The 16,193-nt window shown below is 37.5% G+C and overlaps 1 protein-coding gene across 1 annotated transcript; it reads left to right on the top strand.

Annotated features, from left to right (window-relative positions):
* The first annotated feature begins 5,514 nt into the window (after positions 1-5,514).
* On the top strand, positions 5,515-15,857 carry SPINK13 (serine peptidase inhibitor Kazal type 13). Its single transcript, XM_077769058.1, has 4 exons — positions 5,515-5,584; positions 7,842-7,879; positions 8,545-8,672; positions 15,806-15,857. Exons 1-4 carry the CDS (start codon positions 5,515-5,517, stop codon positions 15,855-15,857), a joined length of 288 nt encoding a protein of 95 aa, XP_077625184.1.
* Positions 15,858-16,193: the final 336 nt, after the last annotated feature.

The raw sequence follows: 16,193 nt of genomic DNA, 5'->3' as shown, positions 1-16,193 counted from the left end.
AGGTTTTCCTCACCAACTGCCACATCTCCTAGCTGACTAGCTTTCTACTTGTTTGGATTTCTGCTTTGCACCTGCTTTTAATAAAACTCTAAGATTTATGAGAGCAATAATTTAATGGCTATTAAGCCATCTCTATGACCTAGAGTAAAGCCTGGCACTTAATGGGGGATCAATAAGGAATGGTAGAGTCAAGTCAAATTCTTGCCCTCCTTTATTCTATCTGTTAGTGCCTGGTTAATATCAATGAGAGACCAGACCTTTAGGACAGTATTACAAAGAAATAGTAATAACGAATGCATTACTTAGTTTCATTAGGGGAAAAGACTTTAGAAGTTAAACAAAAAAGGATAAATATGTTGACAAGGCATTAGTGCCTCATAGATGATCCAGGTGCTTTTTTTTTTTTTCCATTTATGAAACAGATCCTACAGGAAACCCAGATGCAAACCCAGGTTGGTGAATAACCTGGCTAAGAAGCTAAACAATAGCTTCTTGGATATAATGTTTTGAAGCAAAACGTCATTTGTGCTTCTTCTTTGGTCCTTGGCTACAGAGAACAGGCTTTTGTCAGGGACATTTTTTTTTGTCTGTCCTTCCTGGTATTCCCAAGTTGCTATCTTCTTCAGCTCGAAGTCTAGGATGCATAAGGCAAAAAGAAAACACAGGAAATTTGCCACCATGTTATTCTTCAAGTTCTCAGGTCCCAAGGCAATCTGACTTCTCTACCAATTCCAGTGTCCTTATGTTTGTTTTACATGTATTTCATTTGAATTTACTGGTGAAAATAAGGAACATATACCTACCACATATACCCAGCAGCACCTATAGTGTTTTATAATTTTCAGTAATGTCAAGTTGGTAGTGTTGTTCGAGTCATCTATAACCATTCTTTCTGTTTTTGTGCTAATGTTGCTGATGTTGGAAGTGTACTTCCCCAATTCCATGGAATGCAAAGTGGATAATATTGTCTGTTTTCCAGTTATACTGCTGACATGGACATTGGGCAATTTTATGTACTCTCCAGATTACTCTCTGTTTTCTTTCGGCGGGGAGGGGGAAGATGTGTGAAGATATCTGATTTTGCCAGCCACCATTTTCCTACAAAGGTCAGGAGATGTTTGTTTTTTTAATTTTTAATTTGAAAGAGAGCAAGCATGCATGCAAGCAGGGAAAAGGGGCAGAGGGAGGGAGAGAGAGAGAGAGGGAGAGAGAGAATCTTGAGCAGACTCCATGCTCAGCATGGACCCCAACACGGGCCTCAATCCCATGACCCTGGGATCATGACCTAAGTCTAAATCAAGAGTCAGATGCTCAACCAACTGAGCCACCCAGGAACCACAGGAGGTCTTCCTCTTAATGTTAGTGCCTTTTCTATTGGCAAAACTAAAATTATGCTGGTACACAAAGAATCTCTTAAGTCTTTGAAAACAAGGGAAAATGGAGTTCCATGGAAGTAACAGGTAATTAATAGCCTTCAGAATCTTCAACAGATAAAATTGTCTATAGAAGGTGCATGCAGTTTTCTTTTCTCACTTGAATTTAATTTTGAAAGTAGCTACTTGTCCAGACACTGGAAAGGTTGACACAAAGTCTATCCAAATAGTGCTAAGCCTATCCAAAAACCTGATTATCTCCTTACCTTATCTTCACTCTTCTTATGATCCATACTTCATTCAATCTTTATCTCTTGTCCCCAAAATCACAGATCCCCAAGATACTTTTTGTCTGTTGTCAGTAGAATTTGAATATTCATGAACAAGTTGATTTCAGTTATACAAAATAAGATGTTAAATTTCTTCACATTCAAGCTTTATCATAAATAAGAACCCCATAATATAACCAATAGAGAGTCAATGGAAGATTTGAATTGGGCAGTAAGATCAGATTATGTTTTAAAAATAGCATTCCCTGGGAAAAGATAGNTAAATAAATAAATAAATAAATAAATAAATAAATAAATAAAAAGAGCATTCCTGGATTCCTAGATATTGAAAAAATAGATAAATTCCCCTCCAAGTTGAAAAGAAGATACATCACATTCATGTGTGAAAAGACTACATTTTATTTATTTTTTTGTTTAATGTTTATTTTTGATAGACAGAGACAGAGAGAGACAGAGTGTGAGTAGAGGAGGCACAGAGCACAAAGGAGACACAGAATCCAAAGCAGGCTCCAGGCTCCAAGCTGTCAGCACTGAGCCTGATGCGAGGCTCAAACTCAGAAACTGTGAGATCATGATCTGAGCCAAAGTCAGAAACTTAACCTGCTCAGTCACCCTGGCGTCCCCGAAAAGACTACATTTTAAAGATGTTACTTTTATCAAAGTTAGGAGACTACAACCAAAATTCCAGTAGTATTATATTAGTGGATTAGACACAAGATTTCTAAAATACATCTGGGAAAATATTCTCAAGAATACCCAAGAAAAGTAAAACAAGCAAAAACAATGAATGGATTCCTTCCTTTTTTCTTTGCATGCATATTACTGAATACCTATGAAGTGGCTAAAAAATAACCTTTGCAATGCACTGCAATTACAGGGTTGATACTGGGTACAGATAAGATCTTTTCCTCTGTGGGGTGTACAATCTAATTACCTAGTAGGTGGTATTATATAAAGATTAAGAGTACTGGCTTTGGAAGGAGGAACAAAGAAGGGGGAACTCAAAGATGCTGCCAAGAAAGCATAAGGAGGGGCACCTGGGTGGCTTAGTCGGTTAAGCGTCCGACTTTTGCTTAGGTCATGATCTCGTGGTTCGTGGGTTCGAGCCCCGCGTCGGGCTCTGTGCTGACTGCCAGCTCAGAGCCTGGAGCCTATTTCAGAGTCTGTATCTCCCTCTCTCTCTGACCCTCCCCTGTTCATGCTGTCTCTCTCTCTCTCCTAGAAATAAATAAAGATATTTTAAAAAAAAGAAAGCATAAGGAGTCACACAAGACATTCATGGTGTTGGCCTAAAAGATTGATGGATAAGTTCAAGGGCAAATTCATTCTCTAAGTGAAAGAAAATGTGGAAAAAGTAAGTGAACATGGGCTTTGTAGTTAAATATACCCGTGTTTTGAACCCATCTCTGACTATTCGTAGCTAGTTAGCTTCAGCAAATGAATTTACTCTTCTAACCTTCAGGGTTTTTTCTTTTTTTCTCTAATACAAGTCTCACAACAATATAAACTTCATGGGATTACTGTAAGGAATAAATGTGATGAGGAGTGTAGACCACATAACCAGGTACTAGCAGAAAGAAGGGGATGGATGAATGTGTGGATCCCTAGGTAAGTTTACATGGAGAGAAGCATAAAAATAGAAAGGTAGATGATAAAATTTCCAGAATAACAATGCAAAGAGAAGAAAAGTAGAATTGGTTCATCTTGAAGCTTCCCTACTTTAATAAAGAAGAGGTGAACGTTCCTACTTAAAGTAATATAGGGGAGGTATGGTCAAATAGTTGAAAAAATGGATTAAAAAAAGAAATGATATGGAAATGGATGGCATAGTTAGCAACATGACATTAAATAAGAGGTTTTCTTAGGAGTCTAGCAGGCTTAGATGACCAACCAATGTTGACTGAGGTATGGAGTAGGAAAATAGGAAGCTGGGTTTAACCTGGCTTGGAAGAGGGAAGCATAGAATAAAGGGTAAGATGTCACGGCCATGTCAAGAGGCTAAATATAAATGTCAGACTATGAAACTCAGGCTGAGAGGAAAAGAGAAAGCAACAAAAGGAGTGCTAACTACTCGAGAGTTTAAGGTCTATGTGATAGAACTTTTCTAGGTAATGGCACATTATCAGGCTTTCCTAAGTTGAAGTGGAGGGAAACAAATGGAAAACCTGGGGGGCTTGAGTACTGCAAAGATTATTGGTTGCAGTGCTCATGTTTCCTAGGTTGATGTCAGAAATCATGTCCTTGAAAGACAAAACAGGTAAACCTTTTGAGAAGCAGAATGGACTGTGTGACCTCAGGAGGCAGAATAGACCAGGGACGTGAATCGGCCTTCAATTAGCAAGAAAGTCCACCAACTCATCTGGAATGTGATAGGCAATTAGCCTTTGCAAAGGTCATCAAATATTCACAATGCCACTCCTTCCGGTTCTCATGATCTGCAGCCAGAAACCACAAGTACAGAACCTCCGATCTATCCTTGCCTGATGGAGCCTGAAACACCAGAGGAGGTGGTTCTGGAGAGGGATCAAAGTAGGACATAGACATTACAGCAAGGTCATGCCAAGTAAGTGGTCAGCCAAGTGAGTAAGGCGGCTTCTCCCTGTGCTCAGTGTGCCCCTGTCCACAGGTTCATGGAATAGCAACTTCACACAAGTCTAGCTGTGACCTCACGGTGACTAGAGCAGGCTCACATTCTGCAGCAACCTCAGTCAGGTAATATTTCTTCACCTCCTCTATCCTTCATTCAAATCAGTGATGGGACCTTTGGCTTTCCTCTCTGTCTGTGGGTTTTCCCATATGTTTCTTTTCCTCCAGTACCCTCCTTTTATTTCCGCTGCACGTGAAAGTAGGGAAAATTTCATGGCTAACAGAGTTCTCCCTCATTTCTCTTTATGCCCACAAGCTGCAATTTGGAGAGAGACTGAATAGAAAGAGTGGGACCGGAGGAAGTTGAGCAAATGACCGGGAGAGTATCTTCCCTCTGGGCCTAAATACTCCCATCCTACAGAAGAAGAGTTTGGCTAAGGAAATTGGCAATTTAATATAGTTAAACTCTTTACTTATAATAGTATCTGTTGGCCATCTAAGTAGGCTTTGAAGTTCATAACTTTTCTGAGGCTCACACTTTTAGATGTTGAAGCTAGAATTTGAACTCAGATCTCTCTGATACACACACACACACACACACACACATAACATAAAAATTATATGTACCTATCTAAAAATTTTTAAAAATCATAAAAATTATATTTAGATCTAAATATATATCCTTATTCTTGCATCAGGGAAGGTAGACATAATTTTTATGACCCAAGGTCCCCAATTCCATGTTCAAGTCATTCTTTGTATTTGAACACGTGTAAGTGGCCTGGAAGAAGACACTTAGCTAGGAAATGAAGGACTTGAGAAACTGGTCTATCCCAGGAAATCCAACGACTCACATTACAAGGTGACATGTCCCCGATAATGCAAGATAGTACTCAGTTCACACCTTTTTTTATCAGAATTTTTAATAAATTCTTAGAATGTCTGTATTTGCTGACATGTATGTTCTGGTGTAGATAATACAGGGTGAACTTACGTAAAAGTAACATGTACATGGCTATTGGAAGAAAAAAAAGTTATTTGAATGGTTTACTTTCCCTAGTTGGAACAAGAGGACCTTCTCAGGTCTGAATCCCTGGGGTGATATCAGGCCAATATTGAGGCCACCATGTCAAGTTTATAGGAATGCAGCACCTCAGGGTGACAGGTGTTCTCATTTGGAAATCCAGGTGTGCAAGATATTAGGAAACAGCTACCTCAAGCCTTTTTCCCAAGCTTCACCAGAGCAGGATATTGGATGAAATTAAATGGCTGCCTTTTCCTACCTGACCATATTTTTCCTGGTGTCCTCCACTTTGGAACATACTTCTTTTTCAGGTAAGCAAACTTACAAGTCTTGGCAGGGAAATTTCTGATATTGTCTTTGTTGTAGAAGAGAAAAGTAGTCATGTGTGTCTGGGTGGGGAATGTTAGGCATGACAATGCAAAGTGGGTATGAATTGGATATCACTGTTAGAAAAGGAAGTTACTTTGGAAAACACTCCAAAATTTGAAAATGAAGTAACATGCTTCTACATAATGCACAGGTCAAGAAAAATCCAAAAGGCAATTGAAAAAATTTTTGAACACGAGAAAAAGAAAACAAAATGAGTGAAAGTTTTGCTTCAAAGAAGTGTCACTACCTTCATACCCCTTTACTTTTGATTCCAATCCTATGGCCGTCTCTGTGGAATCAGCCTCATTGGTCTCTATCTTTCCTGTGTTAGTTTTTGCTTAGATAAACGTATGTGTGTGCATTGTGTCATTCCTCCTACTTTCTTGCATAAAAGACAGCACACTATAGATACCTGTCTGAGAAGTTGCTTTTCTCAATTTACAAATATCTTGAAAATTAATACATATCAACTCACAGGGATCTCCCTCATTCTTTTATACAACTGCATAGAACTTCATTGGGTGTGTGTATCGACATTTACTCAACAGTCTGCTATCTACGGGCATTTAGTTGGTGTCCAATGTTTTTCAGTCACAAACAATGCTGCAATAATCTTATGCATTTGTGTTTTTGTATTGTTGGAGGCATAGCTTCAGGGTAAATTCTTTAAACTAAAAGATATCTGATACACTGGAAGAAAATATCTGCAGCACATATCACTGACAAAGGACTAATATACCTAATACATGAGAATACTTAAAACTGAGGGAACTTAATTGTCAAATGAGTAATATGTTTACTACATATACAATTCACACACACATAACACATACCCCCAAAATACAGAAATGGCTCTTAAATCTGTAAAAGATATTCAACTTCACTATGAAAAAAAATGCTAATCAAAACTATCTTAAAACACCATTTCTCACTTATTAAAAAGGATTTCCTACATTAAGATTAAAGGGGCACTTGGATGGCTCAGTAGGTTAAGTGTCTGACTTTGCCTCAGGTCATAATCTCACAGCTCAAGAGTTCAAGCCCCATGTCAGGCTCTGTACTGACAGCTCAGAGCCTGGAGGCTGCTTCGGATTTTGTCTCTCTCTCTCTCTGCCCCTTCCCCATGCACACTCTGTCTCCATCTCTCGAAAGAAAGAAAGAAAGAAAATTAAAGAAAAATCCAGTTGATCCTGGCATGGTTTTGTTTCTTATGTTCAGATGCATTTGAAGTTCATTCTCATATATGACATGTGGCACATATTTTTACTTTATTTTATTGCTACTAGATGAAAGTCTTTTCTTCTCTCTTCACTATATCCAGCCACTTTTGCCAATAAAAGATTCCGGGGTTTTTTTTGTTTGTTTGTTTGTTTGTTTTTTACAATTAGAGAGAAGCATTCCATTCTTTTTTATTCTTTAAAAGATTGTACATGTAATTGACATAGTCTATTCCTAGAAAGGTTGGTAGGCTTCGTGTTTCCTTTGGGGAAAAAAATGAAAATAAAATCTAAGTTTTCTCTTCAAAATTTAGAAAGTCCAGCTTTTGGAAAGCTAGAATTTTCCAGAATATTTAAAAGATCATCCTACAATGAGAGATAAGGAAGAGCAGAACTATGATATGTCTTTTCTTGTTTCTCTCTCCTACAGCCAGCTGGCCATGGTCCACCCTCAGGCAACACCAGCATCCTAGTTTCCCAGAGCCAGTCAACCTTTCCCAAGAAATCTCTAAAGTTCCTAACCATCACTCATAATATCCTCTTTAGTTCAGCATCTTGGTAAAAACTAGCCTAATGTTTTATTTACTTTAGCAGATTTAATTTAAAAAATAACTTTAAAGTACATATACTCATCCCAGTTGTAGTGAAGAGGAACCTAAAGCCAGTGAAAGTCACGTAACCTAATGAAAATAACATAGTTTGTAAGTTATGCATACAACCCCAAGTGGATTTTACTCTTTTCTCAATGACATAGAAAATTTATAAATAAAGTTAGAATTGTGAAAATGAACGGAAGAATGAATAAATGGATAAAGTAGTTAACAAAGGAATGCCACCCACAAATTCTGTCGCTACAAGTTATTTTGCAAATGAGTAACTAGATTGCATTTCTTTATTCAGTTAGTAACTTAGGTGGAATATGAAATCATATTCCATGAAGAACTATTTCTTTTAACCTGTTGTGTATGTACTTTATCTGCAGAAATCTTCAAGCCACACAATATAGACAAATGGCCTAAGGTAAATTTAAATTTCTCAGTTATCAATTCTGATGCTAATCTGATCACTTTCTTGACTTGAGAGACTGAAACCTTCATAGGGATAAATAGAACAAAAGTTTTCCATGTGACCTTGGGCATGTATTTTAACCTTTGCAGATTTAGATCGAATCTCATGTAGCACAAACATTATAACAGTAAGATGCGTCTCTGTTCATTAAATGAAATAACACTGGTCATTTCCGTAAGTTTATAAAATTAAAAAGTGATAAATATATGAGTTATTCCTAGCCGCAATACAGAATCCTCACTCTTATCAATTACATTTGAGCCCCTTCCCCTAGAATTTCACAAACACATAAATATCTCTATTCACAAACTCCTTAGAATGAGTTATTGGCATTGGGACTCTAATTTTAAATAAAAATTTTGTATTGAGGATTTAAGTAGGTATGTTATAATGCTTATGACTTTAAGAGATGATGGATAGATGACTGATTTTCTGACACTGCAGTCAGCAAAAAAAACCTGAGTGACCAAAGCCTTGTCTTTGTAATTCTTGAAAAAGAAATCAATTGACTAGAAATATTTGTTATTATTTCTGTGAGGGGCAGAAGTGTTAGGCCAGAAATAGATGAAGGAAAATCTATCAATTGTTATTCATATGATATTTTATGCTATTTGCAGCCCCCATGTGAAATGTACTACCCTCTGGATCCTTTTTATGACTCAAGATGCCCGAATATAACATCCTACGTTTGCGCTACAAATGGCCACACTTACCAGAATGAGTGTTTCTTTTGTGTTGATCAGTGGTAAGTTCAAAATTAAATAGCATTATTTTTTCCTCTATACCTATTCGCAGAAATATCACATAATCTTAGCCAAGGAGCTGGATTTACTGATGGATGGGATTTTTAAAATAACCTCTATTGTTCATAAAAGACTGGGGACAGACTATGTATAAAGAGAAAAGTCTTTCTGAAAAACTTCAGTTAACATTCAAAGTTAACTCATTAAAAAAAGAAAGAAAAGCTTATGCGATATTTTGGCAAAATTGTACAATGATCCTACTAATGGACATCTATAGATTATACCCAAACAATGAATAGAAACCCATTTTTTCAAATCACTCAAAAATGTTTAACAGGTCAAAATGACATGCCGATGAATAGCACTCATAAATATTTCATGGTAGACATAAATAGGTATAGATATCAATATAGATGTAGGCATAGGTATAGGTGCAGGCACACACGTGAATAACAAAGTGCTTATGTGTTCTTACATAGATCAAAATTGCCAGTGACTTATATATTTCTTTGCCTTTCAAGTAAGTTCAATGTGAAATTTAAATTTAAAAATTAATAATATTCCTTGGGATATACTTTAAATTCCATTTGAAATTGTTTTTGCAAACAGACTTACATCTAGTTAGCAACTTTTCCATAACCTACCAGATCTTCTGTGTTGGAAGTCACATCAAACCAAGACTATCCTCAGGTTTGATGATCTGCTAGCAGGACTCACAGACCTCAAAGTTACACACATGGTAGCGGTTTATTACCATGAGAGGATCTGAGTAGAATCAGCAAAGGCAGAAAGCTCATAGGGTGGAGTCCAGGAGAGAGCAATCACAGGCTTCTGGTGGATCTTTCCCCGTGGACTCACACAGGCAGTGTTTCATTCTCCCAGCTGTGATGTATGACAACACATAGGAAGTATTGTCAACCTGGGAAGGTCACCAATGTCTCGGTTCCCAGGCCTTTTGTTAGAAGCCAGTCACCTAGGCATGTAGCACCTGCACAACTAACAATTACTAAGTCTCCAGCCACCCCACATTCCCTGAGGAATGAACAACAGGCATTCACTTAAGCCTATGACCCCAGGTTATAAAGTCACTCTTATCAGGAGTGACATTCTAAAGGCTTATGGATACGTCCTAGGCATGAATTTGAGCAACCCAAGTCTGTTGAGGTAATTCTTTCACACATATCTTCCTTTGAAGACAATCTTCATGGAGTTCCAGAGTCATGTTTTGACCCCATGAGGATGTTATTTTGAGCACTGAAGGAAATGGGTGTGGAAGCTATTGAATAAGGGAAATATTTGCTCGTCTTCAGAACAAGTTCTAGACTCAGAGGATGCTTGAAATGTCATTTAAAGGAAAACGATGGTAACTGAAAAAATGGGAATTAACCAAGTAACTACCATCAGTTTCAAAGCAAGATTAATGAGAAGTCATGAATGTCACTGGACTATGTAGAATAATTAAATTACATTAACATTCCTTCCTAATAGCTGCCGTCACTTTCTCAGACAGGGGCTAATTAGGCAAGACACTCAGAAATGCCTTCTTAGCTCTTCCACATAACCCTTTTTCCACACCTTGTGGTATTTGGACACACACCACTAAAAAGAGCAGCATAGAAGGAATTGAGTCATGATGGCTGGGGTTTCTGGGAAGTAGCATAGACTGATGCAGAGCGACAGGTGACAACCCAATGTTTCTCAATGTTTGTTCTGAGATTTCTTTCAGCCTCATCTAGGAGACTTGAGAAAGTCTCAGCACCACTGAAATCATGCCTTAGACCTATTCTGACAGAAATGGGAAGAGACTAAAGAAACTATATTCCTTCTTTCCTTCCTTCCCTTCCTTCTTTTCTCCCTATCTTGTGATTCTCCTAAATGCACTGCAAACACCATGACTGTTATTTCTTAATCTAAGAATAAATAAAGAGCCCTTGTTGATTAAANTTCAGTAACACCGCAACCAATATGAGACCAGGTCTTAGCAAACATATCTACTTCTGAAACACATTGATGCCAGTGGCAGAGGTGATGCAGTGGCCTGTGTATTTGCTTCAACTCTCAAAGTGACTTTCATGTATAAGCTTGGTCTTCATGCTATTTCTATTTCTTGGAGCAAAAAGGACTGTCTTGATGTTTTTTTGAATGATAGAAGAAGAATCCCTCCATCTCTCCTCTTAGCAGTATTGTGAAGAAAAATCCAGAAAAATTGGGGCTCACAATCTTGAGAGATACTCATCATTTGTGGATGGTGTAAATCCCTTGGGAAAAAAAGAAAAAAGAAAACAGAAGTGTTTTAGGATGCTGAGCTAAGATGATGGAGAAGTAGGAAGACCTGCCTCATTGCAAAAACACAGCTAGATAAAGGTCAAATTATCCTGAATACCCAAGAAATTGATCTGAAGACTGACAGAACAAACTCTACAACTAAAGGGAGAGAAAAGGCCACATCATGGAAGGCAAGGAGAAACTCTGCATAGGACTAACCTTAGGGAAAGGGCAGCCAAAACACAGCAGCTGAGTGCACACAGCTTACAGCAGAGACAGCAAAAAGAGAAAATACCCAAATAAATAAAACATGAATGAGAGAAGAGAGATCGCAACCAACACCACAGAAATAAAAACAATTATAAGAGAATATGACGAAAAATTATAGGCCAATAAATCGGGCCACCTGGAAGAAATGGATAATTTCCTAGAAACACATAAAATTATCAAAACTGAAATAGAAGAAACAGAAAACTTGAACATACTGATAATCAGCAAAGGAATTGAATCAGTAATGAAAAATCTCCCAATAAATAAAAGTTCAGGGTCAGATGGCTTCTCAGAGGAATTCTACCAGACATTTATTTTTATTTATTTTTTAAGGTTTTTAAATTTATTTTTGAGAGAGAGAGAGAGAATAAGTGGGGGGAGGGGCAGAGATTGAGGAAGACAGAATCCGAAGTAAGATCCAGGCTCCAAGCTGTCAGCATAGAGCCCAATTTAGGAATCGAACTCACGAACCAAGAGATCATGACCTGACCCGAAGTCAGATGCTTCACCGACTGAGCCACCCAGGCCCCCACTACCAGACATTTAAAAAAAACAGTTAATACCTATTCTTCTAAAACTGTTCCAAAAAATAGAAATGGAAGGAAAACTTCCAAACTAGTCCTATGAGCCCAGCATTACCTTGATTTCAAAAGCAGATAAAGACCCCACTAAAGAAAGAGAATTACAGGGCATTTTTGAACATGAACGCAAAAATTCTCAATAAAATACCAGCAAATAAAATCTAACAGTATGGTAAAAGAATCATTCACTATGATCAAGTGAGATTTATTCCTGGGCTGATTCATGTCCACACATCAATCAATGTGATGTACCACATCAATAAAAGGAAAGATAAGAACCATATGATTCTCTCAATAGATGCAGAAAAAACATTTGACAAAATACAGCATCCATTCTCGATAAAAACCATCAAGAAAGTAGGGATAGAAAGAACATACCCCAACATCATAAAGGCCAAATATGAAAGACCCACAGCTAATATCGTCCTCAATGGGGAAAAACTGAGAGACTTTCCCCTATCGTCAGGAAGAAGACAAGGATGTCCACTCTCACCATTATTATTTAACATTGTACTGGAAGGCCTAGCCTCAGCAACCAGACAACATAAAGAAATAAAAGTCATCCAAATCAGCCAAAAAGAAGTCAAACTTTCACTATTTGCAGACGACATGAGATTCCATGTAGGAAATCTGAAAGACTCCCCCTAAAAGCTGCTAGAACTGATACCTGAATTCAGCAAAGTCAGAGGATACAAAGTCAACATGCAGAATCTGTTGCATTTCTCTACACCAATGATGAAGCAGCAGAAAGAGAAATCAAGGAATTGATTCCATTTATAATTGCACCAAAAACCATACCTGGGAATCAACCTAACCAAAGAAGTAAAAGATCTGTAAGCTGAAAACTATAGAACACTTATGAAAGAAATTGAAGATGATACAAAGAAATGGAAAAACATTCCATGTTCATGGACTGGAAGAACAACTATTATTAAAATGTTTATATTACACAAAGCAATCTACACATTTACTGCAATCCCTCTCAAAACAACACCACCATTTTTCAGAGAAGTAGAACAAACAATACTAAAATTTGTACAAAACCACAAAAGACCCTGAATAGTAAAAATATTGTTGGAAAAAGAAAAGCAAAGCTGGAGGCAGCACAATTCTGAGCTTTAAGTTATATTATAAAGCTGTGGCGATCAAAACAGCATGGTACTGGCACACAAACAGACACACCAGAAATGGACCCACAACTATATGGTCAACTAATCTTCAACAAAGCAGGAGAGAATGTCCATTGGAAAAAGACAGTCTCTTCAACAAATGATGCTGGGAAAACTGGATAGCAACATGTAAAAGAATGAAACTGGACCACTTTCTTACACCGCACACAAAAATAAAATCAAAATAGAAGAAGACCTGAATGTGAGACAAGAAACCATCAGAATCATAGAGGAGAACACAGGCAGCAGCCTCTTTGACATCAGCTGGAGCAATTTTTTAGTAGCTATATCTCCAGAGTTAAGGGAAACAAAAGCAAAAATGAACTATCGAGACTTATATCAAGATAAAAATCTTCTGCATAGCAAAGGAAACAATCAACAAAACTATAAAGCAACCTTTGGAATGGGAGAAGATATTTGCAAATGGCATATCTAATAAAAGGTTAGTATCCAAAATCTATCTATCTATATATATATTTAAAAAAAAAAACCCTCAAAACTGAACACACAAAAAACACAAATAATCTGGTTAAGAAGTGGTCAGAAGACATGAATAGACATTTTTCCAAAGAAGCATCCAGGTGGCCAACAGACACCTGAAAAGATACTCAACATCACTTGTCACCTGGAAAGCACAAATAAAAACTACAATGAGATATCACCTCACACTTGTCAGAGTGGCTCAAATGAAAAACACAGGAAACAGATGTTAGTGAGGATTTAGAGAAAGAAGAACCCTCTTACACGGTTCGTGGGAATGCAAACTGGTGCAGTCACTCTGAAAAAAACTCTAGTTAAAACTAGAACTACCCTATGATCCAGCAATTGTACTACTAGGTATTTACCCAAAGATTACAAAAATACTAAGTCAAAGGGGTATATGCACTCCAATGTTTATGGCAGCATTATCAACAATAGCCAAATTATGTCAACAGCCTAACTGTCTGACTGATGAATGGATAAAGAACATGTGGTGATGGGGTGCCTGGGTAGCTTAGCCAGTTAAATGTCTAGCTCTTGATTTCAGCTCAGGTCATGATCTCAGGGTTTGTGGGATCATGCCCACATCAGTCTCTGTGCTGACAGCGTGGAGCCTGCTTGGGATTCTCCCTCTCTCCCTCTGTCTCTGCTCCTTTTATGCTCATTCTCTCTCTCTCTCTCAATAAATAAATAAACTGAAAAGAAAGAAAATGTGGTGTATATATACAATGGAATATAACTCAGACATAAAAAACTAATGAAATCTTGCCACTTTCAACAACATGGATGGAGCTAAGGTGTATTATGCTAAGTGAAGTAAGTCAGTGAGAGAAAGGCAAACCCCATATGATTTCAATTATGAGGAATTTAAGAAATGAAACAGATGAATATGGGGAGGGTGAGAAAGGCAAACCAGAAGAGACTCTTAACTATAGAGAAAAACTGAGGATTGTGAGAAGGAGGTAGGTGGAGAATGGGCTAAATGGGTGATGGGTACTAAGGAGGGTACTTGTGATGAGCACTGGGTATTACATGTAAGTGATGAATTATTAAATTCTAGTCCTGAATATAATATTACACTATATGTTAACAAACTAGAATTTAAATAAAAACTTGACACTAAAAGAAGGGAGGGGGAAAGAAGGAAAGAAAATAGAAAACAGAGGAATGCAAGTTCTGGCCAGAACTGATACAGAATTATAGTCACTATTCCTTAAAAGAATCCCTCAAGCCTAGTCAGTGCAGGGCCCTTATAATAATCAAGAAAACAGTATGAAACAGATCCAGACTCTTCAGAAGTTTGTGATCTCATTTGGCAAAATAAATATATGCCTATGAAAATTCTTGAAAACAGGCAACAGCATTGGTTTTGTTCAACCGAAACAGCATTTTAGTAAGCCTCGAAGTGGTGGACAGCATTTCAAAAATCAGATTTTACCAGAAAATATAGATTTCCAACTTATTTTGAAAAAAATCCAAATTATGCTAGTAGTAAGCTAGGATTTCACATGGAAAAAAAAAAAGCAACAACTGCCTAGTAGTAGCTGCCCCTCCAAATGGGGTTCAGACACCTCTGTTACGATGGAAGTGGCCCACTCCACTTATTTATATTACCAGGTTGGCTCTTACAAGTTAACATGTTTGCAATCCCTTAACCAGGCGAGTAGATCAGATATACCTCAAAGGTAAGCCTGAGATGGGGCTCAACGTGAGGAGTCTCTTGAAAGAAGCCAAGGTTTAAGCATTCTTAGAAAAAAATTGACAGAAAATAGAACAGGCAATTTATACAGGACTCTCTGCTTCAGAAAAGATTTGGAATTGAGAAAAAGTGCAATGTCTTCAGGGAAATAATAAGGAGAAAAATTGTGTTGAAAGGCACATTATGTATTTAGGGAACAGTAATACATGAAGGTGGAAGGTTAGGGAGAGGCTACCTTTCTGGGGAAAATATATACCTGAGTAAGAAGAGTAGACCGTATTTTGTGAGCAAATTAAATGAATTACCATGCATAGCACTCTTCTTACGGTTATCTTTTACTTCTTGGTAAAAAAAAAGAAAAAGAAAAAGAAATCTGGCCTTGCTATGTTGAATGGAAAGGTATCAAAATGGGAATGAGTTAAGGGAAGAAAGATTCTTTGTTGAAAAACTTCACAGAACACCTTTTTGAATAATTAAAACATAGAGGAGGAAAGGGGGGTGATGGGCAGGAAAAGAGATGGGAATGAAGGGAATTGCAAAGCAGCCGCCTTCTCAGGAGCACATTTGGAAGATGAGAGAATGTGAAGCATTACCCAGTTTCCTTATGATACTAATCTCTCTCTCTCTCTCTCTCTCTCTCTCTCTCTCTCTCTTTTATGTCTTCTCTTCAGGGAATTTGATTTTCATATTAAATTTTATAAATATGGAAAATGTTACGAATAAGTAATGGAATACTACACTTGCTTATTCGTTTTACTGCTTAATTATGAAAATTATTTCTTTTGGAATCTGAAGGCATATAATAAGCAACACATCTATGCTACAGCCAAATTTGGAACAAAATTGAAAACAAAAGAATCAACCTAATGGAGAACCAATGGACACATCTCTTACTAATAAGGATAATTATGAAAGAGGTGGTTGATATTTATATCTGCGTACTGATTGTTGAAAAGTGGCTCAGTCGGTTAAGCCTCCACTGCAGCTCAGGTCATGATCCCGCAGTGCGTAGGTTGGAGCCTCGCGTCGGGCTCTGTGCTGACAGCTCAGAGCCTGGAG

Source organism: Crocuta crocuta, unplaced genomic scaffold, assembly GCF_008692635.1.
Source record: "Crocuta crocuta isolate KB4526 unplaced genomic scaffold, BGI_CrCroc_1.0 scaffold340, whole genome shotgun sequence".
NCBI classification, from domain to species: domain Eukaryota; kingdom Metazoa; phylum Chordata; class Mammalia; order Carnivora; family Hyaenidae; genus Crocuta; species Crocuta crocuta.
Note: the sequence above shows the minus strand (reverse complement) of the source record. Positions and strands in the feature narration are given on the sequence as shown.